Here is a 20,291-nt window from a genome sequence, read left to right as displayed (position 1 = left end):
AGTTTAGTCTGGCGATGTATTCACTTAGGCTATTTTGGCTAATTCATTTAGAAAGAAGGGAGTATTGATGCATGTATAAATGGAAATGAGACTGATCTTACCTTTTCATGGCTATGGTTGTAATGGTAGAGGTATGTTGCACATTCATTATAATTGGCCCATGTCTTGTTGGCTGAGGCCAGCTCCCACGTTCCATTGTTGTCACACCGACGGTATGCCAGTCCTAGACACCAGGGAAAGAAGTTTGTTTTTAATTATAGAACTGAAGCTGCATATTTGTATAAATTACAAAAGAGTTCTCAGAGACTTTATGGAGCGCACTAGCACAGCGGTGTTTCCCTATTCCTGACAATTTACAATCCCAGACCTACCTCTATGGTTGAAGTCATAGATATAATTTGGACAAGCAGTGGATACAAGTTTTCCAGGAGGTCCTTCAGGCCAGCAAACAATCCCATCCCACTCTGGTGAGCAGAAGCCGTCTGCAAAGATAAAAGCAATGTTGACTTTTGAAGAATCGAGCCGCTAAGTGTAGTTCTCTCATGGCTTCAGCACAGTCTCTGATGGAATATAGACAAGCAGCGCTGCACTATGTTTTCATGATTATGTTGTCCTTTAAAAAGTAGGCCAGATGCATGACCTGTATTTTTCTGTGAACAAGCACTTCCAAGCAGCCTTGCAGTTTACAATGTGGCTCGCTGTAAATGACCTTTTTTTGTTTCGCTCGAGGAAAATGTGGCTCGTCCATAGAAAGAGTATGCATAGGCCTCCTCCAATGTGATGCAATCATGGAATTCCTAGACTGAAAACAAGTTGTCCATTTAATGCTGAGTGTTTCTAAAAGATTGATTGTTTGCTGCACCAACTTTCTATAACTACTCTTTTGTTGATAGCATCATGCAGGTTTTATATTAGTTGGAAATGATTTTAGCATGGATCTCATTTCCTCACAACACTGAATGCATTGTAGTTGTCTAAATAGGCTACTCTATTAAGGATAAATTAAATTGGTATGTAATATAGTTTACTACACAATCTACATCCTCTTCAGCTTGAATAACTATATTTAAGTCAAAAACTGATAAATCTTGAGTTTCAACTGTTTTTTGTTTGGTCCACAAAAGAGTGAAAATTCCCATCACATTGACTTAAAATTTCTTAATTTGCTTGATAGATAATCCAAACAGCTGAAATATAACATTCTAAAATCCACAAGAAAACTGCAAATTGTAGGTTAACAACAAACTGAAGCTGTCACTGCCTGTGAACTGCTTTTCATAACTACGAAATGAACATAAAATGACACTTGTAAAAGTAAAAAAACAAGCCATATATATATATGTATATGTGTATATATATATATATATATATATATATATATATATATATATATATATATATATATATATATATATATATATATATATATATATATATATATACATACATATATATACATACATACATACATACATACATACATACATACATACATACATACATACATACATACATACATACATACATACATACATGCATACATACATACATACATATATATATATATATATATATATATATACATATATATGTATCTTTAATCTTTAGAGCTTCAGTTTGAAAATGAAATAAAATCTTGTTCTAAAGCGCAAAACTGCCTCATTGTCAGCTGAACTGCGGATGTCAACCTTCTGATAGTGGGAACAAAGTCCCTTTCTCTACAATGTCCTGGCAAAAATCTCCCTTTTGGTTTGGCATGTATGCTGCATTATTGAAAACATCTGCCCCACTTATACCACTAATAACTAGCTAGCGATAAAACTCAAACGATCCACTATTTGCAGCAGATCCATTATTTTCTCATTCCTGTAATCAAACTCGCAGAGAAACATCTGACGCTATGGCGACTTGTTTTTTATTTGCCTGTCACTGGGAGCATGAAATTAAAAAGCAGACTGAGGGGAGCTGACTGATTCCTACAAATCTCTGGTGGGAGAAAAACAGGGTTTAGCTTTGAAAATCACACTGACCACACATCCTGGGAGTAAAAGTAGAAATGCTGCTCACTATTGCCATAGGTTTTATTACCATAGGACCACCTACTAACAGGCTGGAATTAAACACTAAATACACACAAGTATGTCATTTCCAGCAAATTCCTTGACCACAATTTAAATATAAACGTGACTATAAGGGGAGTTGGGTATTAGTGATGTCACTGGGGTTTTTGGAGGTTTTTCTTTCTCCCCCCAACTCATCTGATCCTGACCTGTGGATGTCAAAACACATATAGCTTTTTTTCTTTTTTCCTGATACATGCAATCTTTTATAATGATGGCTGATGTTATTCTACACCAGAACCACACACTTGAGGGTTGAGCTATTTTCACACTGCAAGGTCTGGGGATTTGAACCCACATCCCTCCACTGTTCTCTCCAGGCAAACCTCAATGTTTACTCTCTAAGAAATCCTTGTCTCAGCATTGCAGTGATGACTTTGTGTACTTAAATAATAAATGCGTAGTGAAAACAAGGCTAGAAAGATGAAACACAACAGTTTTAGCTGCACACAGCACATAATCTTTTCTGCAGTCACCCGTACGTGTATCTGCTTTATAGCTGATAGTGCTCAGCAAGCCCTTTATTTCACACCACACTCATTTTGAAGTAGTCCTCAGTCCTCATCTCTTACAATAGTTTGGAAAACCACGAGTTTAGAGTTACTCTGCCAGAAGAAAAAAGAAAGAAAAAACATCTCTAGGGGTGGTCAGACAAGCAAGAAAAATACAGATCTAAAGCCAAAGTCCTGAAAAATGTATGCAAGTGGCTATTCTCTGTTAAACTCAAACCACAACTTCAAGGTCACACCACAACCACGAGAAAGAGAGAAATGGTCTGTTTTTTATTAAAAAAAAAAAAAAAAATTCAACAGTGATTTTTGTCCAAATCTTCAAGACTACATCAATGCATATACTTACACAGGTCACTAGAAAGCAAAAAGCATTTTTTTTTCGTGATCTTTATCACAAAAACCTGGCAGTCTACACATCTTTCTGCAACATCAAGGCAAAAACAGAGCCCAGATTTGGGTTTCTATGCTACGTAATTACAGACAGCCAGATGTGCCTCTTTAATACAAATGAAGTGAAGTAAAAACAATTCATGTGGCATTAAGTCACGAAGAAAAAAAAAAAAAATCTTAATCAAGCACACCTAATGAGCACACTAGGTATGTGTTCATTGAAGCATGTGATACAACCATGTTGGGGAGACATTTTGTCTTCATTAAGGTAGTATGTTTACTTTAATTTCATCAGCTATTATATGATTGAACGGACATGTGCAACCTTCCAAAAGAGGTCAGAAAACAGCCACCGCATCCAGGATGAGTCACACGCAGTGTAGGACAGCATCATCAGGTATCCACGCCAGCTCTCTTGTGTTGATCTACTGATGTAACCCCAAACCGGCCCCTCAACTATTTCATACAGTCCCTGTCAGACATTCTAGATAGTATTGTAAATCCAGATCCAGAGTCACAATCCCGGGAAAAATGTCAGTGAAAGAACCGAGGAGGATGTACTCTTCTGCACCCGGGCTGCAGCTATCCATCCATCCATTTTCTTTACCTGCTTAATCCTGTACCGGGTCGACGGGGGACGGCTGGAGAACTATCCTAGCTCATTACAAGCGAAAGGCAGGGCTGGGCTGCAGCTTATCTGATGTAATCCACAGTTTCAAACATTTCTAAATGATTCATCGATCGCTAAAAATAATACTTAAATACCAGTAACACTTTGTTAATTCATTTGTTTATGTATAATAATTCTACACTGACGGGGGATATGGCAGTAGTCGCGCCAAGGCATGCTGTTATAGAGAGAGTTAGGCATTCCGGTTGTTGGATAAGAAATAGGAAACTATGAAAGGCAACCAGGTAGCTCATTCAAATATGCTATAAATGAGAGATAAATCCTTATTTGTTGTCTAGACATCCTTTTATAAAACGCTTTTTTTTCCCCCCCAAAATGTCTCCTATTCATGCGACCTAGAATGCAGGTGGAGGAGACAGGAGTAACGACATCAGGGACTTGTGAGAGGAGCTAGTGGAAAGCATAAACAAATGTAGCCATTCATAAGCCTTTTTGGCAACTGTGACACACTGTGTCTTGTTATGCACCGCAGAAGACTGAAATAAAACAAGGGACAGGTCCAACAGCTGTGCCACACATCTTTTCCAATTGATGTCGCTTTACAATGACAGCTCTGGGGGAAGGATGTCTTATGCCTTTTGGCTTGCCTCCCCTCTCCTCACCTCCTCCGGTAACACCTCAGGACGGAAGAGACTAATACCCGAGGAGAGGAGACAAGGAGAGGAACCAATGATATAAAAGCTCATAAACAAAGGCAGGGGACAGATACTTTGGCGCAGATCACTCAGTGCATTCATTCTGTCCGTATTGTATATGCTATAAATAAAAGAGAGTTACTATTGTTTGTTCATCCAGTTCTTTTTTAATAAGGTTGAAGCTGAACTTGTTCGGTTTTCAGCAAATGCCCCAAGAGAACGGATGAGAAGGTGCTCAATGCTTTTCTTTGGTCCAGCAGACAGGCTGCAGAGGACATTCTACAAAGAGTTTTTAAATGTGCTTCTTACTCACTTACCCATTCACCCCCCATCTCTACCAAGGCTGCCATGCAAACCTACCATGGAATAATAAAAAGGGGAACAGACTGATTCTTTGTATTGAAAAAGAAGTTAATTAGGACATTTTCTTGGCTGCAAGAAAGCTTGAAGCGACTTCATATGAAATACAACAAAGTAAAATAAGAACAAATAAAGTGACATGTGCTAATTTTATGAGATTGTGCAAAACCGTCCAGTTTGGTTTGATGCCACAAATGTTTAAAATGATGACACTGAACTTTATTCTTTAACTAATACATGCTCGGAGGTGTTTGCTGCAGAGCGACGCCAGGCGTTCCAGTCACTTTGACACGCCAGACTGGATTAAGTGCGATGGCGGTCAGATGAGCAGCACGGATTCATCTGAGAGAGCCTTCATGTTTGACTGATTGCTTGGCTCTGTGTCAGCACCTATGGGAATCTTGTTAGATACACTTTGAGAAAAAGCCCAGTGATGTTACATACAAGGTAGGCAAATGCAGGATTCTGCTCAAACCATGAAATTCTCAATGGAACAAATCCTGCCATTTATCATTTTTTTTAATCTCATTGGAGTTTTATGGACACTTATCAAAACCATGAAAAGTTGGGAAATGCCACATAAGGAATGCAGCTACAGGGAATAGTCAACAATGGCTTTTGTGTTCTGAGCCTGGTACGTTTTTAATTAAGTGTTTCATATACAAGGGGTATCGTTTGGAGGGTCAAAGAATTCAAGGCGACCACAATAACATTGGGGCTGAAGAGAAAATATTATGACTGGTTTGGATGTGGAATCCAAATTCCTCTCGAACAATCAACTGGGAAAATGACAGCAACCACAGACACAGTAGATTCTGGGGGCTGCTCGGGTTTTGGACACCCATAAATACATAAATACACCCGAGGGTCAACTTTGTCTTCAGTCCCACCCTCAGGAAAGCCACTCGAAGGAAAGAGGAAGCACAGCTAAATGTAACCACAATCAAGCAGTTGGATTTGAACATATCAGCAAAATACAAACCAGTCTAAAAAATGTTTGTCTATCATATATTTGCAGTGAAGCAAGATAGAGCTAAAGTGTGTGCAACATCAGCTGATTACAATAAGTCACTTTTGGCTCTTAAAATGAAAATAAAACTGGGGTCTTCACAGACAAACACACTTTCTTTTCCACCCTAGTGTGTCGGTTTGTGTTTGCAGCGCTGGTAGCTGCTGGTAAAATCCTCTGTGCGCAAGGTTTGCTTTCCTCTTCCACCACTCAAATCACTCCGGTTCTGATGGCATCATCTGGCTTGCACAATGAATTTCAAATTAGTAAATGTGATGCTCTGTTCTGTGCAGGCTCCTGAGGGATGTATTGCATTTCCCCACTGAAATCATTTCTCTGGCTGGAAGAGATTGAGGAGTTTCCTTAGTTATGAATAATGTGATTGTTCTGCGATAAAGGACTCAGTCATCTGTCGCATAATTCTCTCGATCAAAACCTCTGCAATTGAGAGCACGATCATGGCAAACCAAATGGGACCTTGCAAATGGGATATGATCTTTTTGCAATTTAACACATCATGGAAAATTAGTAAGCTTGAGTTGTTGACCCCTTTTAACCAACCTGTTAAACGAGACATGTTGATTCATTTGAACCATTAAAGATGAATTTATGGACTTTATCTGATATCTCTTTTCAAACAGCTGACAGCATGAAAAACATTCACACCAAAACCCCTTTGACCAGCTGCACAGATATTAGAATAATCACAATCCAATTAAAGCAACAAATGACGACATCCTATGGTTTGTGTAAGGATATTCTTCCACAACTCCAGCATTGACGTTGCCGTGATTAAATGTCTTAATTTGATAGTTGTTGTCGTGGCAGCATCACAATGCCTTATAACGAAATATATTTCTTTGCTCACCAGGAATCCTCCTCTTCGACGTAATGTTCCCTTCACACGTCCGCTTGGCTTTGAACAGCAGGCCTATCTGTTCTTCTTTCGTGAGCACATCATCTGCATAAACCTGCAAAAACAAGACAACCATGAAGAGTAAAGGAAAAGATTTAAGTGTAATGAGGCACAAAATGCATCGCCAAAATCCAAACACATGCTACATTGGACTAGTTGCAACATCTAGAAGCAACAGTCCAAATTACAAGGAAAAAATTAATTACCGCGGGCTGTAAATATTTAGTTGAGTGTGTGAGCCCGAGGCAAAGGTTCTGCCTCTGCCTTCATAGTAAAAAATGAAAATGACACAGATCATTTGGCATCCGTGATTCCCAGTTTACAGCTGCCCGAAAACCCTGAAAGCGCTCTTTGCTTCCGTGTTCACGGCGCTATAAACAGCACAATCAAAATCCAGTCCAGTCCCTCAGGTAAATATGGCCCTAAATGTTCACTACTGACATTTTATCAAAAGCAACGTGAGAGAGCAGCATGGTGGCCTGGGATGTTAGACAGACCACTCTGTCTCTCGAAGGTCACATTGCAAAGTACTTTGACCACATCAGTGTACTTGTCAAAGCATTCATGAGCCGAGCGGTGTATTTATTTCTGTCTTCACTGCGGTATAGCAAACGAATAAAAGAAGGGGTATGAAGAACTTTGACTAAACAGTATCAGCTTCCCGTGATGTTTTTCGTCTCAGCTTGAGCTTTTGGTAGTTATGTCCACATCATTGTGACTTCTTGGACAAGGGGAACATTAAAATACTTTCCTATGAGAACCATTTATGAAATTACATATTTTGAGCTTTTGGACTTTGTATTTGTGAGTGGTGTGATGGCTCAGGTGTGGTCTTCCTTTGCACTAGGTTACACTGGCTGCCCCGCTGTTTTCTCATGGATCACATTCAGGCAATGACAAATGTGATTTTATTAAAACCAACCACATACACTGTTAATGGAGTGTGACAACAAAGGTGGAAATTAAAATAGAAAATCTACATCCAAAGTAAAAACTGAAGCACAGATCATCACAGAAATGATATGTAGAGTGGTTAATTGCAAATTGGAGCCATACTGCAGCAAAATGCAGCAGATTTCTACAAATGAAATCAAACAGCCATGCAATACAGAATGCCTGGAGGTGGATCAATCAGTAGTCAATAAATGACTATTTTACGTCCTTTTCTATTTGGTTCAGGCAGCAGAGTACAGATTAAAGGCAGACTTTTACTCAGAGCAGCAGAAGCTGCATCTGCCAGTTTCAGACACAAATGACATGTCAGAAACTTAAAAAAGAAAAAAAAAATGAAATTTTGCTCTCACTCCTATTTCAGCTAGAAGCAAGTGGCGGAGTCCCAATACTCAGTGAGGATGAGGAGGCTCAATGTAAGCACCAATACATAATTCATCCTCTGAACATACGGCACACATACAATCGTCATTTCCTTGGGAAGTTACAGTCAAAACTTGACACAAACTAGATACACACCATTCAGATGTGGAAAGATTATGCAAATACTATTAACATTCAGAGGTACAAATTCCACAATAATGTATATGCATACACAATACACAATACTTTCTAAGAGTTAAAGTAATACAAATTTAAACTTTTAAATCTTCTTGCAGAAACAGGGAGTATTTGGGAACAAAGACAGGTATACATTGTCTCTGATGCAAGTGCACAGTTTTGTGAACTTAAAATTAAACTGTAAATACTCAGCCGTTGTGGGTTTGCTGCATACAAACCCACAATACCTCAATCCATCAATATTTTCATTACTTTTAGTCCTGAAATAAGGATGTCCAGTCTGAGAGCTGAAAGAAGTTACAGAATGAAGACGTTTATGGCTTTGCAGTGTAAACAACCACAGATGGAACAACATTTGACCGCAGCCGAACAAGGATAGATACTACCTGTTTACTCTACTAACTATGCCAATATAGAATATTCCACTGACAGCAACTGACACGTTCATGCCATTTCATCTAAATAACTCCCTGCTGTTGCTTAAGGTGAGAGCTGAACCAATATGAAGCGAGGAACTCTAATCAGGGAGGCAGAAACACCTCATACATAAATATCACCGTCCTCATCCTCACTATACTGCATGCAATTAAATGTGTTTTTGCTGTTTAGATGATGATGCAAATCAAATGGATGTCACACGCAGCTCATTTTTGACAGTGCATGGGTTTCCTTTTTTTCTCCTTTTGCAACACATTAAGAACGAAATCATCATAGATGAGTCGTAGAAGATGAACGATGCCCTGGAAAATAAAACTAAATGAAGGCATAGAGTTTCAGTGCTTATACTGTTTCTATAAAACTATATGCCTGGTGCTTTTTTTTTTTTTTTTTCCCTTCAGACTGTAGATAACCAATAATTTACAATTTCAAGAGGAGAATCCTGGGTAATAAGGTTGCTCTGATTATTTCTGAAAACTATTTCGCCTCCACTGGCCAAAGTCCAAACCTCCAAAGTCAACACAACTCTCACGGGGAGAACTCACATGGACATTCTTATTTACAACATTTCAATCAAAACACAGTATTCTTTTTGTTGAAGGCTTTTGAGCGTGTGCCAAAATAAAAAATTAGAAAAATACACAGCATGTATTTGCATGTTTTCATCACTGGTCGCTAGAATAAAACTAGCGACCAGTTTGTATTTCACAAATTGCAGCCTGACGTCTTAAACTGCAGCTCTCTGCAAGAATAGAGACAACAGTATTGAGGCGGTTTGGTTAGACTGTGGAACCTCGAGGACTTACTGTAACATTTACAGTTAACTTTTCATTTCATCAGCATTTGGTTATTTTATACTACTTTTGTAATTGAGATCGTATTTATCTTTGCTAATTTAACTCCAGTGATTCTTTTACGATTTATTTTAAATATCTTACATCAGCTTTTTTAAAACATAGCCATCTAAAATCGACTCATGTGGGTCGGTGCAGTTCATACGGTATACTGAGCAGAGACACTCCAATACATTAGTACACATCTCTCAGGTTGACAGACTTGCAACCCCCCCCCCTGCAACAAAGCTGTGGTTAACCAAAGTCATTTCCTTAAATATGGATTGAATCAGACAGCCAAATGCTGCACTTTGTGAGGTACACTTTCATTAGAAAGCACAAAAGAAAAACTTGAGAATCCAGAAAATTAAAATGGACCACATAAACCACAGAGTTCTGAATATAATTATGTGCCTTGAGTCAACAATGAACTGAGATTTAAAGAGCAGCTGGATGATCTCATTTGTAGTATTTTGGGAAAATGAAAAAAAAAAAAAAAGAAAAACTGCTTCATTACATTAGACGATATAATTCCAGTTCCAAGTATTCTAAGACAGAGAATCAAGCATGTTTGAGCAGTAAAATATAAGCTCTGTATGGGCCAGAACCTCCCTATGACCTTAAGCCATGTGGAAACTTGCAAGAAAATGTATTTCCCCTACCGACCCACCCAGGATACCCTCAAAGGGTTAAAGTGGGTATATAAATTATATATATAATTATAATATATATATATATATATATATATATATATATATATATATATATATATATATATATATATATATATATATATATATATATATATATATATATGTATGGACACACCTTGAACTAATAGTGGTGATAAACATATTTATATATATTTGTATGCATATATATATATATATATATATATATATATATATATATATATATATATATATATATATATATATATATATATATATATATATATATATATATATATATATATATATATATATATATATATATATATGGACACACCTTGAACTAATGGTGGTGATAAACTGCAGAGAAAATTTGATGGCTGACTCTACTCTGTGGCTGGCTGAGAGCCAAAATAACAGCTGGGTCTTAGACAGCCTCTCCATTCTCATCTACAATATGAACAAATGGGCTCACATGCAGATTGGAACCTGCAGCAGCAAATCAGCGATGAGATGCACTTGAAACAAAATGTAAAAATATCAGTGCATATAGTGGCTTAACATACATGTTACAGCTGATGATTTATTTTGATATTGGCTGGTCATGTCAAATCCTTAGAAGTAGAAGCACTGTAGAAAAGACACAAAAAAAACATACTGCAACATAGTGATGTATACAGTCATACATATTTAAGGCATTTACTAATAAACATATGCATTCTCTTTGCAGACTTTGTGTCCTGGCAGTGAGATATAACTTGTGGGTTTGCAATTACTGGTTTCATTTCATGGCAAAGTCTAAATTACTCCAGTAATTAAGCAACTCATAAATAGTTTAGATGTGTGAAGGGCATTGAAACACTCAGAAACGCAAAACAGACACACACACAGACACATACTTTTGCTTCATTTACTTAAATATTTAGTGATGTTTTGACAGTTCACATAAAACCTCTGATCACAACTCTGGCAGCATTTTGACTGGAAACACAAACCACATACATTTTTATCTCTTCAGAGCCATCCAATAATACTGCTCTCTGTGAGCAGATCCATCAGAGAGGATACGATCTTTAGGTAAATGCTGCTATAAAGTGAAATTTTCCTTTCCAGATCACACTTCATCACACGGATGATAAATAATACACTGATAATATTTACACTAGTTGCTGTAAAACGCCTCTATTATGGGAACAGAGTCAAATGTTTGCTTTATGTACTTGTTTTGGTCACTTGCCATTCTTTGCACGATAGGCTAACATTCACTTCCTTGTTGTTGGCAAGTATTCAAAATTCAGATCCCGAGGGCTTTTGGACTTTCCTGTATGTTTTTTTTTGTTGTTTTTTTTTTCATATAATAGTGGGGCCTAGAGAATTACAAGTTCGCTGAATTTAGTTTTAACGGGCTGTCTACTATCTGGAAAAAACATGAATATGTTACGTTTGACATATTGCACCGCATGAAAGTTTAAGCGGATGAGGTTCCTGGATATTCTAAACTCTATGAGTCAGTGCCACTCCTCTTCAACTGTGCAATTTACATTTGATGATAAAACCACAAGCCACAAGACTGGTTGTCCTTTGGAAATGCTCGCAGACCACATTCTGACTTAAAGCAGCATTTAGTTCCTAATTATACCCTGCTCTGGCCACAAGCCTGAAGAACAGCACTTTTGTCCCAGATGGAAACATTGTGTGTTCTGTGTGAAGCAGTACAAAAAGCCGATAGCTGTGATTGTGTTGTTTTCTCAAATTAAAAAGGATCATTCTTGCATTACATAAGCGATTTAACGCAGTAAATAAAGGCTGTTGCTCCTGTATGGCAATGCAAATGCACTGTTTCAATTTCCATCAAAAGCTTAAACTACAAATAGTTACGCAACAATCAAATGGTTCAGACATTTCATAATTTACCGATGGATGTCCCAAAACAACTAATAATGCTGCTGCAGACAGCTGGCAGGTCGGTGGGCTTCAATAGCAGGACGGTAAATATAACATTCATGCATGGAATATGAGGATTATGAGTTAAAGATCAATACTGAAAGTGGATTTTTGCTCCATAAAACCCTTTTGTAGATGTAACAGATCATGTATTTTTACTACACGGACTGTAACATTAGTGAAACGTAATACCCCCTCAGTCACAGCATGGCAACAAAAGCAATAATCCTCTCAATGACAGCAGCTGATGATAAAACAAAAATCATCTCAGGACTCCTATTAGGATTCAAAGGGAAAACTGTAGGATGAAAAGCAGAGCTCATCATTTTACAGTTTTTTAGTAAAGTAAACAAATGAGCGACAATAACTGAGCACACTAAATAGGTGAGAGTCAGAGTGCAGGGCTTTAGAATATTCATTAGCACAAACAGATTCTAATGGACTCATCCATTTTTGAATGGGACTTCCGCAAAAATACACACTGGAGCAAGAGGAGCACACATGAAGCCTTAAAATGTCTGAACGCTTTCTTAAGGTACCTTTTTTTTCTTCATACAAAAGGTTTCATAAATGAATGATGACAGTGTGGCAGCAGCCAGGTTGTGCGGTTTTAGTGCTTCAGGTGAATTGTCCAACATGCAGTTTGGTCCGCTTGTATGAAAATCTTCATCATTGCTACAAATGTTTTTCTCCCTTGGCCTCTAATTGAAAGCAGACCCATGTAATTTGCAGAACCTTGTTCCAGAACCATGTCTCACCCTTATAATTAGATGCCTGCAAACTGTGTTTTTTTTTCCAATTCAAATTATTCTCTGACATAAAACAGTAAAAGTGGTTGTAATGGTGTCAACCAGCACCCAGCATTCCCAGAATGCACACCTTTAGTTTTTTGAGGATACTGTGTCATCATTAAATAGAGTGGGGCGTGAAGAAAATGCATACGAAACAGTAAAGAGATGAAAAGTGTTATGGTCATAACTAAGTCCCTATGAATACTGCAGCATCAGTGCTGCACTGCTGTGGCATGCCATATGATGCAAGACAAGGGCCAACTATTAACTGCACGAACTAAAAACTTGACAAATCAGTACTTTGATCAAATATAGAAACACTTGAACGAAGCAAAGCAACCGACATGGCAGACAGGATATCATGCAGAACTGTCTGACTACATAGACGCTAAATGTAATTTTATATTTCAGTTTTTTATCTTACAAGGAGACTTAAAAGGCAGATGGCAGATTTGTGCAATTTAATGGGGTTTCACCTGGACTTCAAAACTATGAGATACACGATTACTTTGTCTTTATTACAGTTGATGTATTATAGAATAGGCTAATATATTTCACATGTTTTCAACACTGTCAGAAACTGGTTTAAAACTCATGTTGGACATTTCCCTTAGAGGAACAAATCTCCTGATAATTGCAGGCAATATCTTTTTTTAATGATGGAGTTATGCTTCAAACAACACCGGATATTTTTTGACCTCATAAATTAAACTTTCCCCCACCCATTTTTACAAATAGTTTTGATACGAGAGCACTTTTAATAAAGCAGAAAAAAAATGATGCTGGAGCACCATCAAAGCAGAGCCGCTTTGAGAGCAAGGATAAAAGTTAAAAAAGAAAAAGGAAAAAAGGGCTTATTTTTAAGACTGGTGACATAGAAAATAGGATAGCGCTGAGAACTTAAGCAGGGTGATGGAGTGTGGATGTCTCAGTTGAGGGTTCTAGCCTGTAATCCATAATGGAGAAGGTTGCAGAACTTTATGGAAATATAGGATTATTTTTGGACCATTTTCAAAGACTGCTTTGATCAATTATGCAATTATTTTAGATAAAGATACAAGAACCTAAACATTAACATCTGATTAGCTTGTGATAGGGATACAAAACTTAAATTTGATGAATACCAATGTCATTATTGATTCTGCTTACCAATCTGACTATTTATTGATTTCCTCAATGATTCTCAACCGTCTTTCGGTGAGTAAACAATAGGCCTACATGGGTTGTCCATCTTAAATCCCAGAACGCAGCATATCCACTATGACTACAAAGCAGCTGCAGACAACTGTGAGTCTGTCACGCCATCGTTTCATGTCAAAATAAATGTCTTATATTATGTCCAAAGCCTGGTTGTTAGCTTGTTACGTGCATCTCCAGCGCCTGCCGACGTCAATAATGACACTGATAAATTTGAAAGCGTACAAATTAAATGCTTCATGGAATTTGGAGTCTGTTTTCAGATCCTTGATTCTGTAATTGTGCATATAGCAATTTCAATGGAATGTTAAGTAAATGTGCAATACAAACCTCCAGTACTTAATAATATATTTGTTCAATTCATCACAAACAAATAGTATAGCAATATATCCATACCATGAATAATGATCAGAGCTCAACATAGAAATCAATGAAAATAGTGAAAACATTTGACTTAGGGTTGAGCCAAGTATTGAAAGACGACACATTTAAAGAGAGCCACTCCAATCAACCTCTTCTCTAGTGTTATCAAAGGGGCACCAAGTATCCTGCTGTCTGCTAAGAACTGGGACAAGGACAAGCCCCTAATTGTGAACTGCCTTCCCAATAAAGGAACAAATTGTATACTAATTGGGGACAGCTTAATTATCCAAAGTGCCTCTTGCTGGTGGCTACTAATCCTCCCAACTGTTTGCCTACTGGAGAGGCTCTTAAGAGTGAGCTTTGAGCAGTTGGTCACCTTGGTTAAAGCGCTTTTCAAGGACTCTTTCTGTCACAGACAGAATAAAAAGAAAATCCACACAAAGCAAAGATAAATGACATAATGCAGCTCTAACATTTAATAAAGAAGGCAAAAAAAAATAAGAAGGTCTTTTGATACTCGCAAACGCACTTTCAACACAATGCCCACTGACTGCAAAGTCTTATTAATACTGACATGTTGCCACATGTGCTCAAATTCCTTGTGTAACAAGTCTGAATAATGTTAATATTCTCTAAATGCTTTTGAACCACAGATTAACCAGCTGCTTGGAAATAAATATAACATGACAGTTACAACAGTGACGCTTAAAACTTTGTCTAAACTTGTCTCTGCACGCCACTCTCCCTAAAGCCGGGTTAACATCAATAACACCTATCTTAACTCTAAGCTTTATGTTCAGGATAAACAAAAAGGAGGACATCCACGGAAGTCACAAGCTATTAAGGGAGACTAAACAAAAATTACATAATACGTTAAATCAAAAAGCATTTGAAGCCAAAGATTTTTGTTTGTTGTTGTGTGCAAACAGTAAACAGTGCCATCTGATATTATTCAGTTTGTCATTTTTGGCAATATTATCTTGCTCTGACAAATGAACATCTAAAGGGCTCTGACAAACTGGAGGAGAGTCAAATCCTCTTCAGGGGCTCTGACAGTAATCAGAAATCCTAACCTTCAACAGAAAAGATAAAAAAGTGAGCAATCACCACGAGCTATCATAGTGTATAACCCTAATTTGGCATATTTGGCCATGGCCTTCCAAGTAGAAGTTAAAAATCTACTTCAAACGAAAGAAAAAAAATCTGAGTCTTTGAGCTTATACTTGGACGCCTGAGGAAACTACTAACTTAAAAACATAGATAACACAACCTTGTCACTTTTTTGGGGTCATCTAAGTCTGAAAATGTGTCAGTTCAGTTAGAAATAAAATTTGCAAAGAACATAATTGACCAGCTTCTCTTAACTTTATGTCTGCACAGTTTTGCACGTGACTCCTGATTTGTGCCTATTAAGTGCAGAGCCGGGACAAGAGCGGGAAGACGAGAGGGGAGTTGAGTCGAGTGGCTGACCCCCCTGCAATATTAGAATTTTATATATGATCTCAAGTTCCATTTCTGTGATTTGTGAATTATCACTACAAGACTTTGTGCCAATGTTGCACAGCTGATTGCTTCAGAGTCCTCTTTCATCTGAGTAACATCCTCTGATGACTCTGTGCTTCTTCATATGAGCTCTACAGCATCCCACCAATCATATGCAAAACTCTGGGATCAAATGAGTTTGAACAAATCTGTGGGGAAAATTGTGATTTAGATGGAGAACTGCGACTGTGTTTAAAAAAAGGAAAAGGGGGGAAGAAAAATGAAAATATGATTAGAATTGATCAATGAAAATAGCAAATATCTGCAATGGTTTCATTGGTAGAGTGACTGATTTGAGCCTGTTCTAATTTGCCTTGTTCTCTTTCACTTTTATTTCATGTTCACAAGGACAGCCTTTTGTTTCAGTTTTTCTTTATCCAAGCTTATCTTCCAACATGGTGAACCACCACCATGGAAAATGAATAATCACGGTTCCAGTTATTGGCTGGAGCCATGTAACAGTTAGTAAAAGGGAACTATGAAAAGCTTTTGAACAGTTATATCTGTATATATCCAAAGACTCTTGTTAAATCCCACTTTAGCTTGTAAATTCAGTCATAGCACCAATAATATCTAAACCAAGGAAGTCAAAAAAGACTGTGTTGCTGTATTTGTCGAGTTACTTGAATAATCTGAATCAGCCAGTACATGATTTTAACATGCAGAGCCACAACTGGTTCATCCGAGCAGTTCTACTGTATACGTTTGTGGGTCAGCTGCACTGAATTTGCAAAGATGGTCTATAGTAAATCATAGAGATGTGGATAATAGGCAGTCCTCCTGCAAAGTGTCTTCAAAGTCATGTTAAATGGAGGATTGATCCAGGTGCATATGTCAGTGCAATTAAATCACATAGTTGCAAAATTCTGGGCTGCATGCATTTGCCCACAGATGGTAGACCCTTGTAAACAGGAGTAGATGACGACATTTATAGCATCGGGCTTTGCTCATGGATCTCTACCATTCATTTTCTCTAAAGCAACTATTGAGATTTTTATGTTTTCATTCTGGATTCACTTTCATTTTAAGGGATATTTGATTATTTTTAGGAGAAGCTGTCTAGCTCTTGTGGTCCCCTTTCCCTACTATCAGCAAAAACCTACCAAAGTATTTCTGAGGTTCCTATCATCTCTTGCACACAGCTGCATATCACTTGGGTCCAGGGCTCTCTAGTTTTGAAGTTTGCTTGGAGTGAGATTGCACGCACGGAGGAATGTCTCCCTCCGAGTGTCCCATCGACCCAGCTTCTTCAGAAAGAACAAATTTGACTATATCAAATACACTGTTTTATTTATTCTATAGCAAAGGAAAACACTGTATTGGCCATTGTCTCTTCACTATATCCATTCATCCATCCATCGTCCGCCGCTTATCCGTTACCGGGTCGCGGGGGCAGCAGCCTCAGCAGGGATGCCCAGACTTCCTTCACCCCAGACACTTCCTCCAGCTCCTCCGAGGGGAGTCCGAGACGTTCCCAGGCCAGCCCGAGAGACATAGTCTCTCCAGCGTGTCCTGGGTCTTCCCCGGGGTCTCCGCCCTGTGGGACATGTCTGGAACACCTCCCTAGGGAGGCGTCCAGGAGGATCCGGTACAGATGCCCAAGCCACCTCAGCTGACTCCTCTCAACGTGAAGGAGCAGCGGCTCGACTCCGAGCTCCTCCAGGGTGACCGAACTCCTCACCCTATCTCTAAGGGAGCGTCCATCCACCCTGCGGAGGAAACTCATCTCGGCCGCTTGTATCCACGATCTTGTCCTTTCGGTCACTACCCAAAGTTCGTGACCATAGGTGAGGGTAGGAGCGTAGATTGACCGGTAAATCGAGAGCTTCGCCTTTCGACTCAGCTCCCTCTTCACCACGACGGTCCGGTACATCGACCGCATAACTGCGGAGGCTGCACCGATCCGTCTGTCAATCTCCCGCTCCATCGTTCCCTCACTCGTGAACAAGATCCCGAGATACTTGAACTCCTCCACCTGAGGCAGGACTTCTCCACCCACCCGGAGAAGGCATGCCACCTTTTTCCGATGGAGAACCATGGCCTCGGTTTTGGAGGTGCTGATTCTCATCCCTGCCGCGTCGCACTCGGCCTCAAACCGCCCCAGCACATGCTGAAGGTCCCGGTCCGATGAAACCAACAGGACAACATCATCTGCAAAAAGCAGAGATGAAATCCTGAGGTTCCCAAACCGGATCCCCTCCGGCCCCTGGCTGCGCCTAGAAATCCTGTCCATAAAAATTATGAACAGGACCGGTGACAAAGGGCAGCCCTGTATCCATGCTATATTAAATAATTTGTATTAGTAATGTATAAGAATAATAACTGAACAGCAGTGGTCTCATTCTGCTCTAAACAAACAAACACAAAATTAAATAAAGAAAAAGACATTTAGCCCCAAATATGCCACTTGAACAGTGGTGGTGGTATGTGTGTGTGTGTGTGTGTGTGTGTGTGTGTGTGTGTGTGTGTGTGTGTGTGTGTGTGTGTGTGTGTGTGTGTGTGTGTGTGTGTGTGTGTGTGTGTGTGTGTGCGTGTGTGTGTGTTTAAGAGTGGTGTGTTGTAACTTAGTTCACCTCCGCTACTTCTATTCATGGAACGCTTGAAGCTGAAACTCAGATCTCACCCGGCAACACAAAATTCATTCGCATGCAGAGTGTACTGTACCTTTGACTCGTTTGTAAGATGGGCTGTTGGAATTACTGTGCAGTGAAGTTAATTTCTCAGCGTGAGAAATGCCATGTGAGTCTCAACGTAAATGCGTGAGACTTGAGAGCCCTGCAACTTGGGTGCGTTTCCATTAGTGAGGATTCAGAGTATACCCGTCAGACCAGAACCTCTAACACGGCTGAAAACCCTCCCTCCAGCGGCACGTTTTTCGCTCTGTAAGAGTTCTTGAAAGACCACTTTAGCAGGGCTTTACTGATAATGGAGACAAATGTCAACAATCGGGCCGCGTGGAATGCCGCTAATTGAAACGCATCTATTAGGCCTATCACAAGGAAGCACGTTCTTTTGGAGGACAGAATCCTGCAGCAGCAAAATGCTCCCACACCTGGTGAATTAATGTGTGATAAACACCTAACGGGCACTACACTTAGTTCAACAAGTTGTAATGCAGCCCTGCTGTCAACAGCTTTAGATGTTCAGCGTCACAGTCTATTAAAACTCTTAATGATAAAATGCCATGTTAATGAGCTTTTACAGCATTGAGTAAAAAAAAAAAAAACGAAAAAAAATCCTTTAGGAAAATGTGGATTTTTAATTAATTAATTTTTTATACAAGTTGATTATAATCCTGCGACTGCCAAATGCTGCTTTATTCCTGGACACCTACACATCGAGTGATGTTCCTAAATAAAAAATAAATCTGGTTTGCTCAAATTAAAAAATAATAAATAAAATCAAATAAATCAAAAAATACTTTTTAAATGCATAATTGGTTCCACCATATGGAGGGGTTGGGGGTCAACCATAAAGCTTAGTGGATGACTCAACTTACTGCTTTGCCCACAGGCAAAGCTTATCTTTGTTATTTATTTATGCATATAAATGCTACTTCCAGGTTTTTAATGCTATTAACTCATCTGTGATGCATTTACAGGCCAATACGTTTCTGTTGGAACAGTACTGCAGTGATGTTTCAACTGACATGTTATTTAACCCTAACTAATTACTTTCTCACATGTCCTGCACTTGTGGAAAAGATATTATTCTTTCAGAAACATCTTTAGTTGTTTAGTTTGCATCACGCAAATGAAACAGTCCAACACATTATTAAACCCGGGAATGAGAGCAGTGAAGCATTGTGAACGCAGCATCGTGAATGATCATGATCAGAGATTACTTAATCATTGAAATTTAGTTCAAAACAATCAAGTAAAACTCAGAGCAATGTTTAACAGTTAAAGTAGGAACATACAGAGCTATACAGTTGTGTGGTAAGGCTGTAATGCATCTCATACCTCACAGCTGGGTTCACGCCCCGGGTTTTGGATCCTTTTTCGGTTGAATTAAGTTTATCATTTTGCTTTTTCAACCCCCAAATTTTAACTAAAAACACTTAAAAAAGCAAGGAAGAGTATTCACCAAGTCAAATGTTTGAATACTCTCGTAATGAAACAATACCATTTTTACAGTGGAAAAGATGGTTCATGGATAATACCCAATTAAAATTTAACACTTTCACAACAAATAATTAGTCTTCTCTTAAATGAAAAATATCCCTTCAAGGTAAAATGAACAGCAAGACATACAGTATCTCAAATACAATACAACACGCTGCGTGTTTACTCCCCAGTTGTCCTCAGGCAAAGCTCCTTTCTGTTGCTTATTTATGCATCTTTATGTGCACCTTTTACATTTTTAAT

At 38.6% G+C, this 20,291-nt stretch overlaps 1 protein-coding gene across 1 annotated transcript in view; it reads right to left on the bottom strand.

The window, feature by feature from the left end:
* Window positions 1-20,291, bottom strand: part of pth1r (parathyroid hormone 1 receptor) — a 57,506-nt gene that overhangs the window by 18,036 nt on the left and 19,179 nt on the right. Inside the window, exons 2-4 of the mRNA XM_061732429.1 lie at window positions 6,586-6,688; window positions 372-482; window positions 102-223 (exon numbers count right to left, since the gene is read on the bottom strand). Of these exons, the coding sequence (XP_061588413.1) occupies window positions 102-223; window positions 372-482; window positions 6,586-6,688 (336 nt within the window). The remainder of the gene's footprint in view (window positions 1-101; window positions 224-371; window positions 483-6,585; window positions 6,689-20,291) is intronic.

Source organism: Cololabis saira, chromosome 10, assembly GCF_033807715.1.
Source record: "Cololabis saira isolate AMF1-May2022 chromosome 10, fColSai1.1, whole genome shotgun sequence".
NCBI lineage: Eukaryota > Metazoa > Chordata > Actinopteri > Beloniformes > Belonidae > Cololabis > Cololabis saira.
The sequence above is the reverse complement of the archived record's forward strand: the minus strand, read 5'-3'. Positions and strand labels throughout refer to the sequence as shown.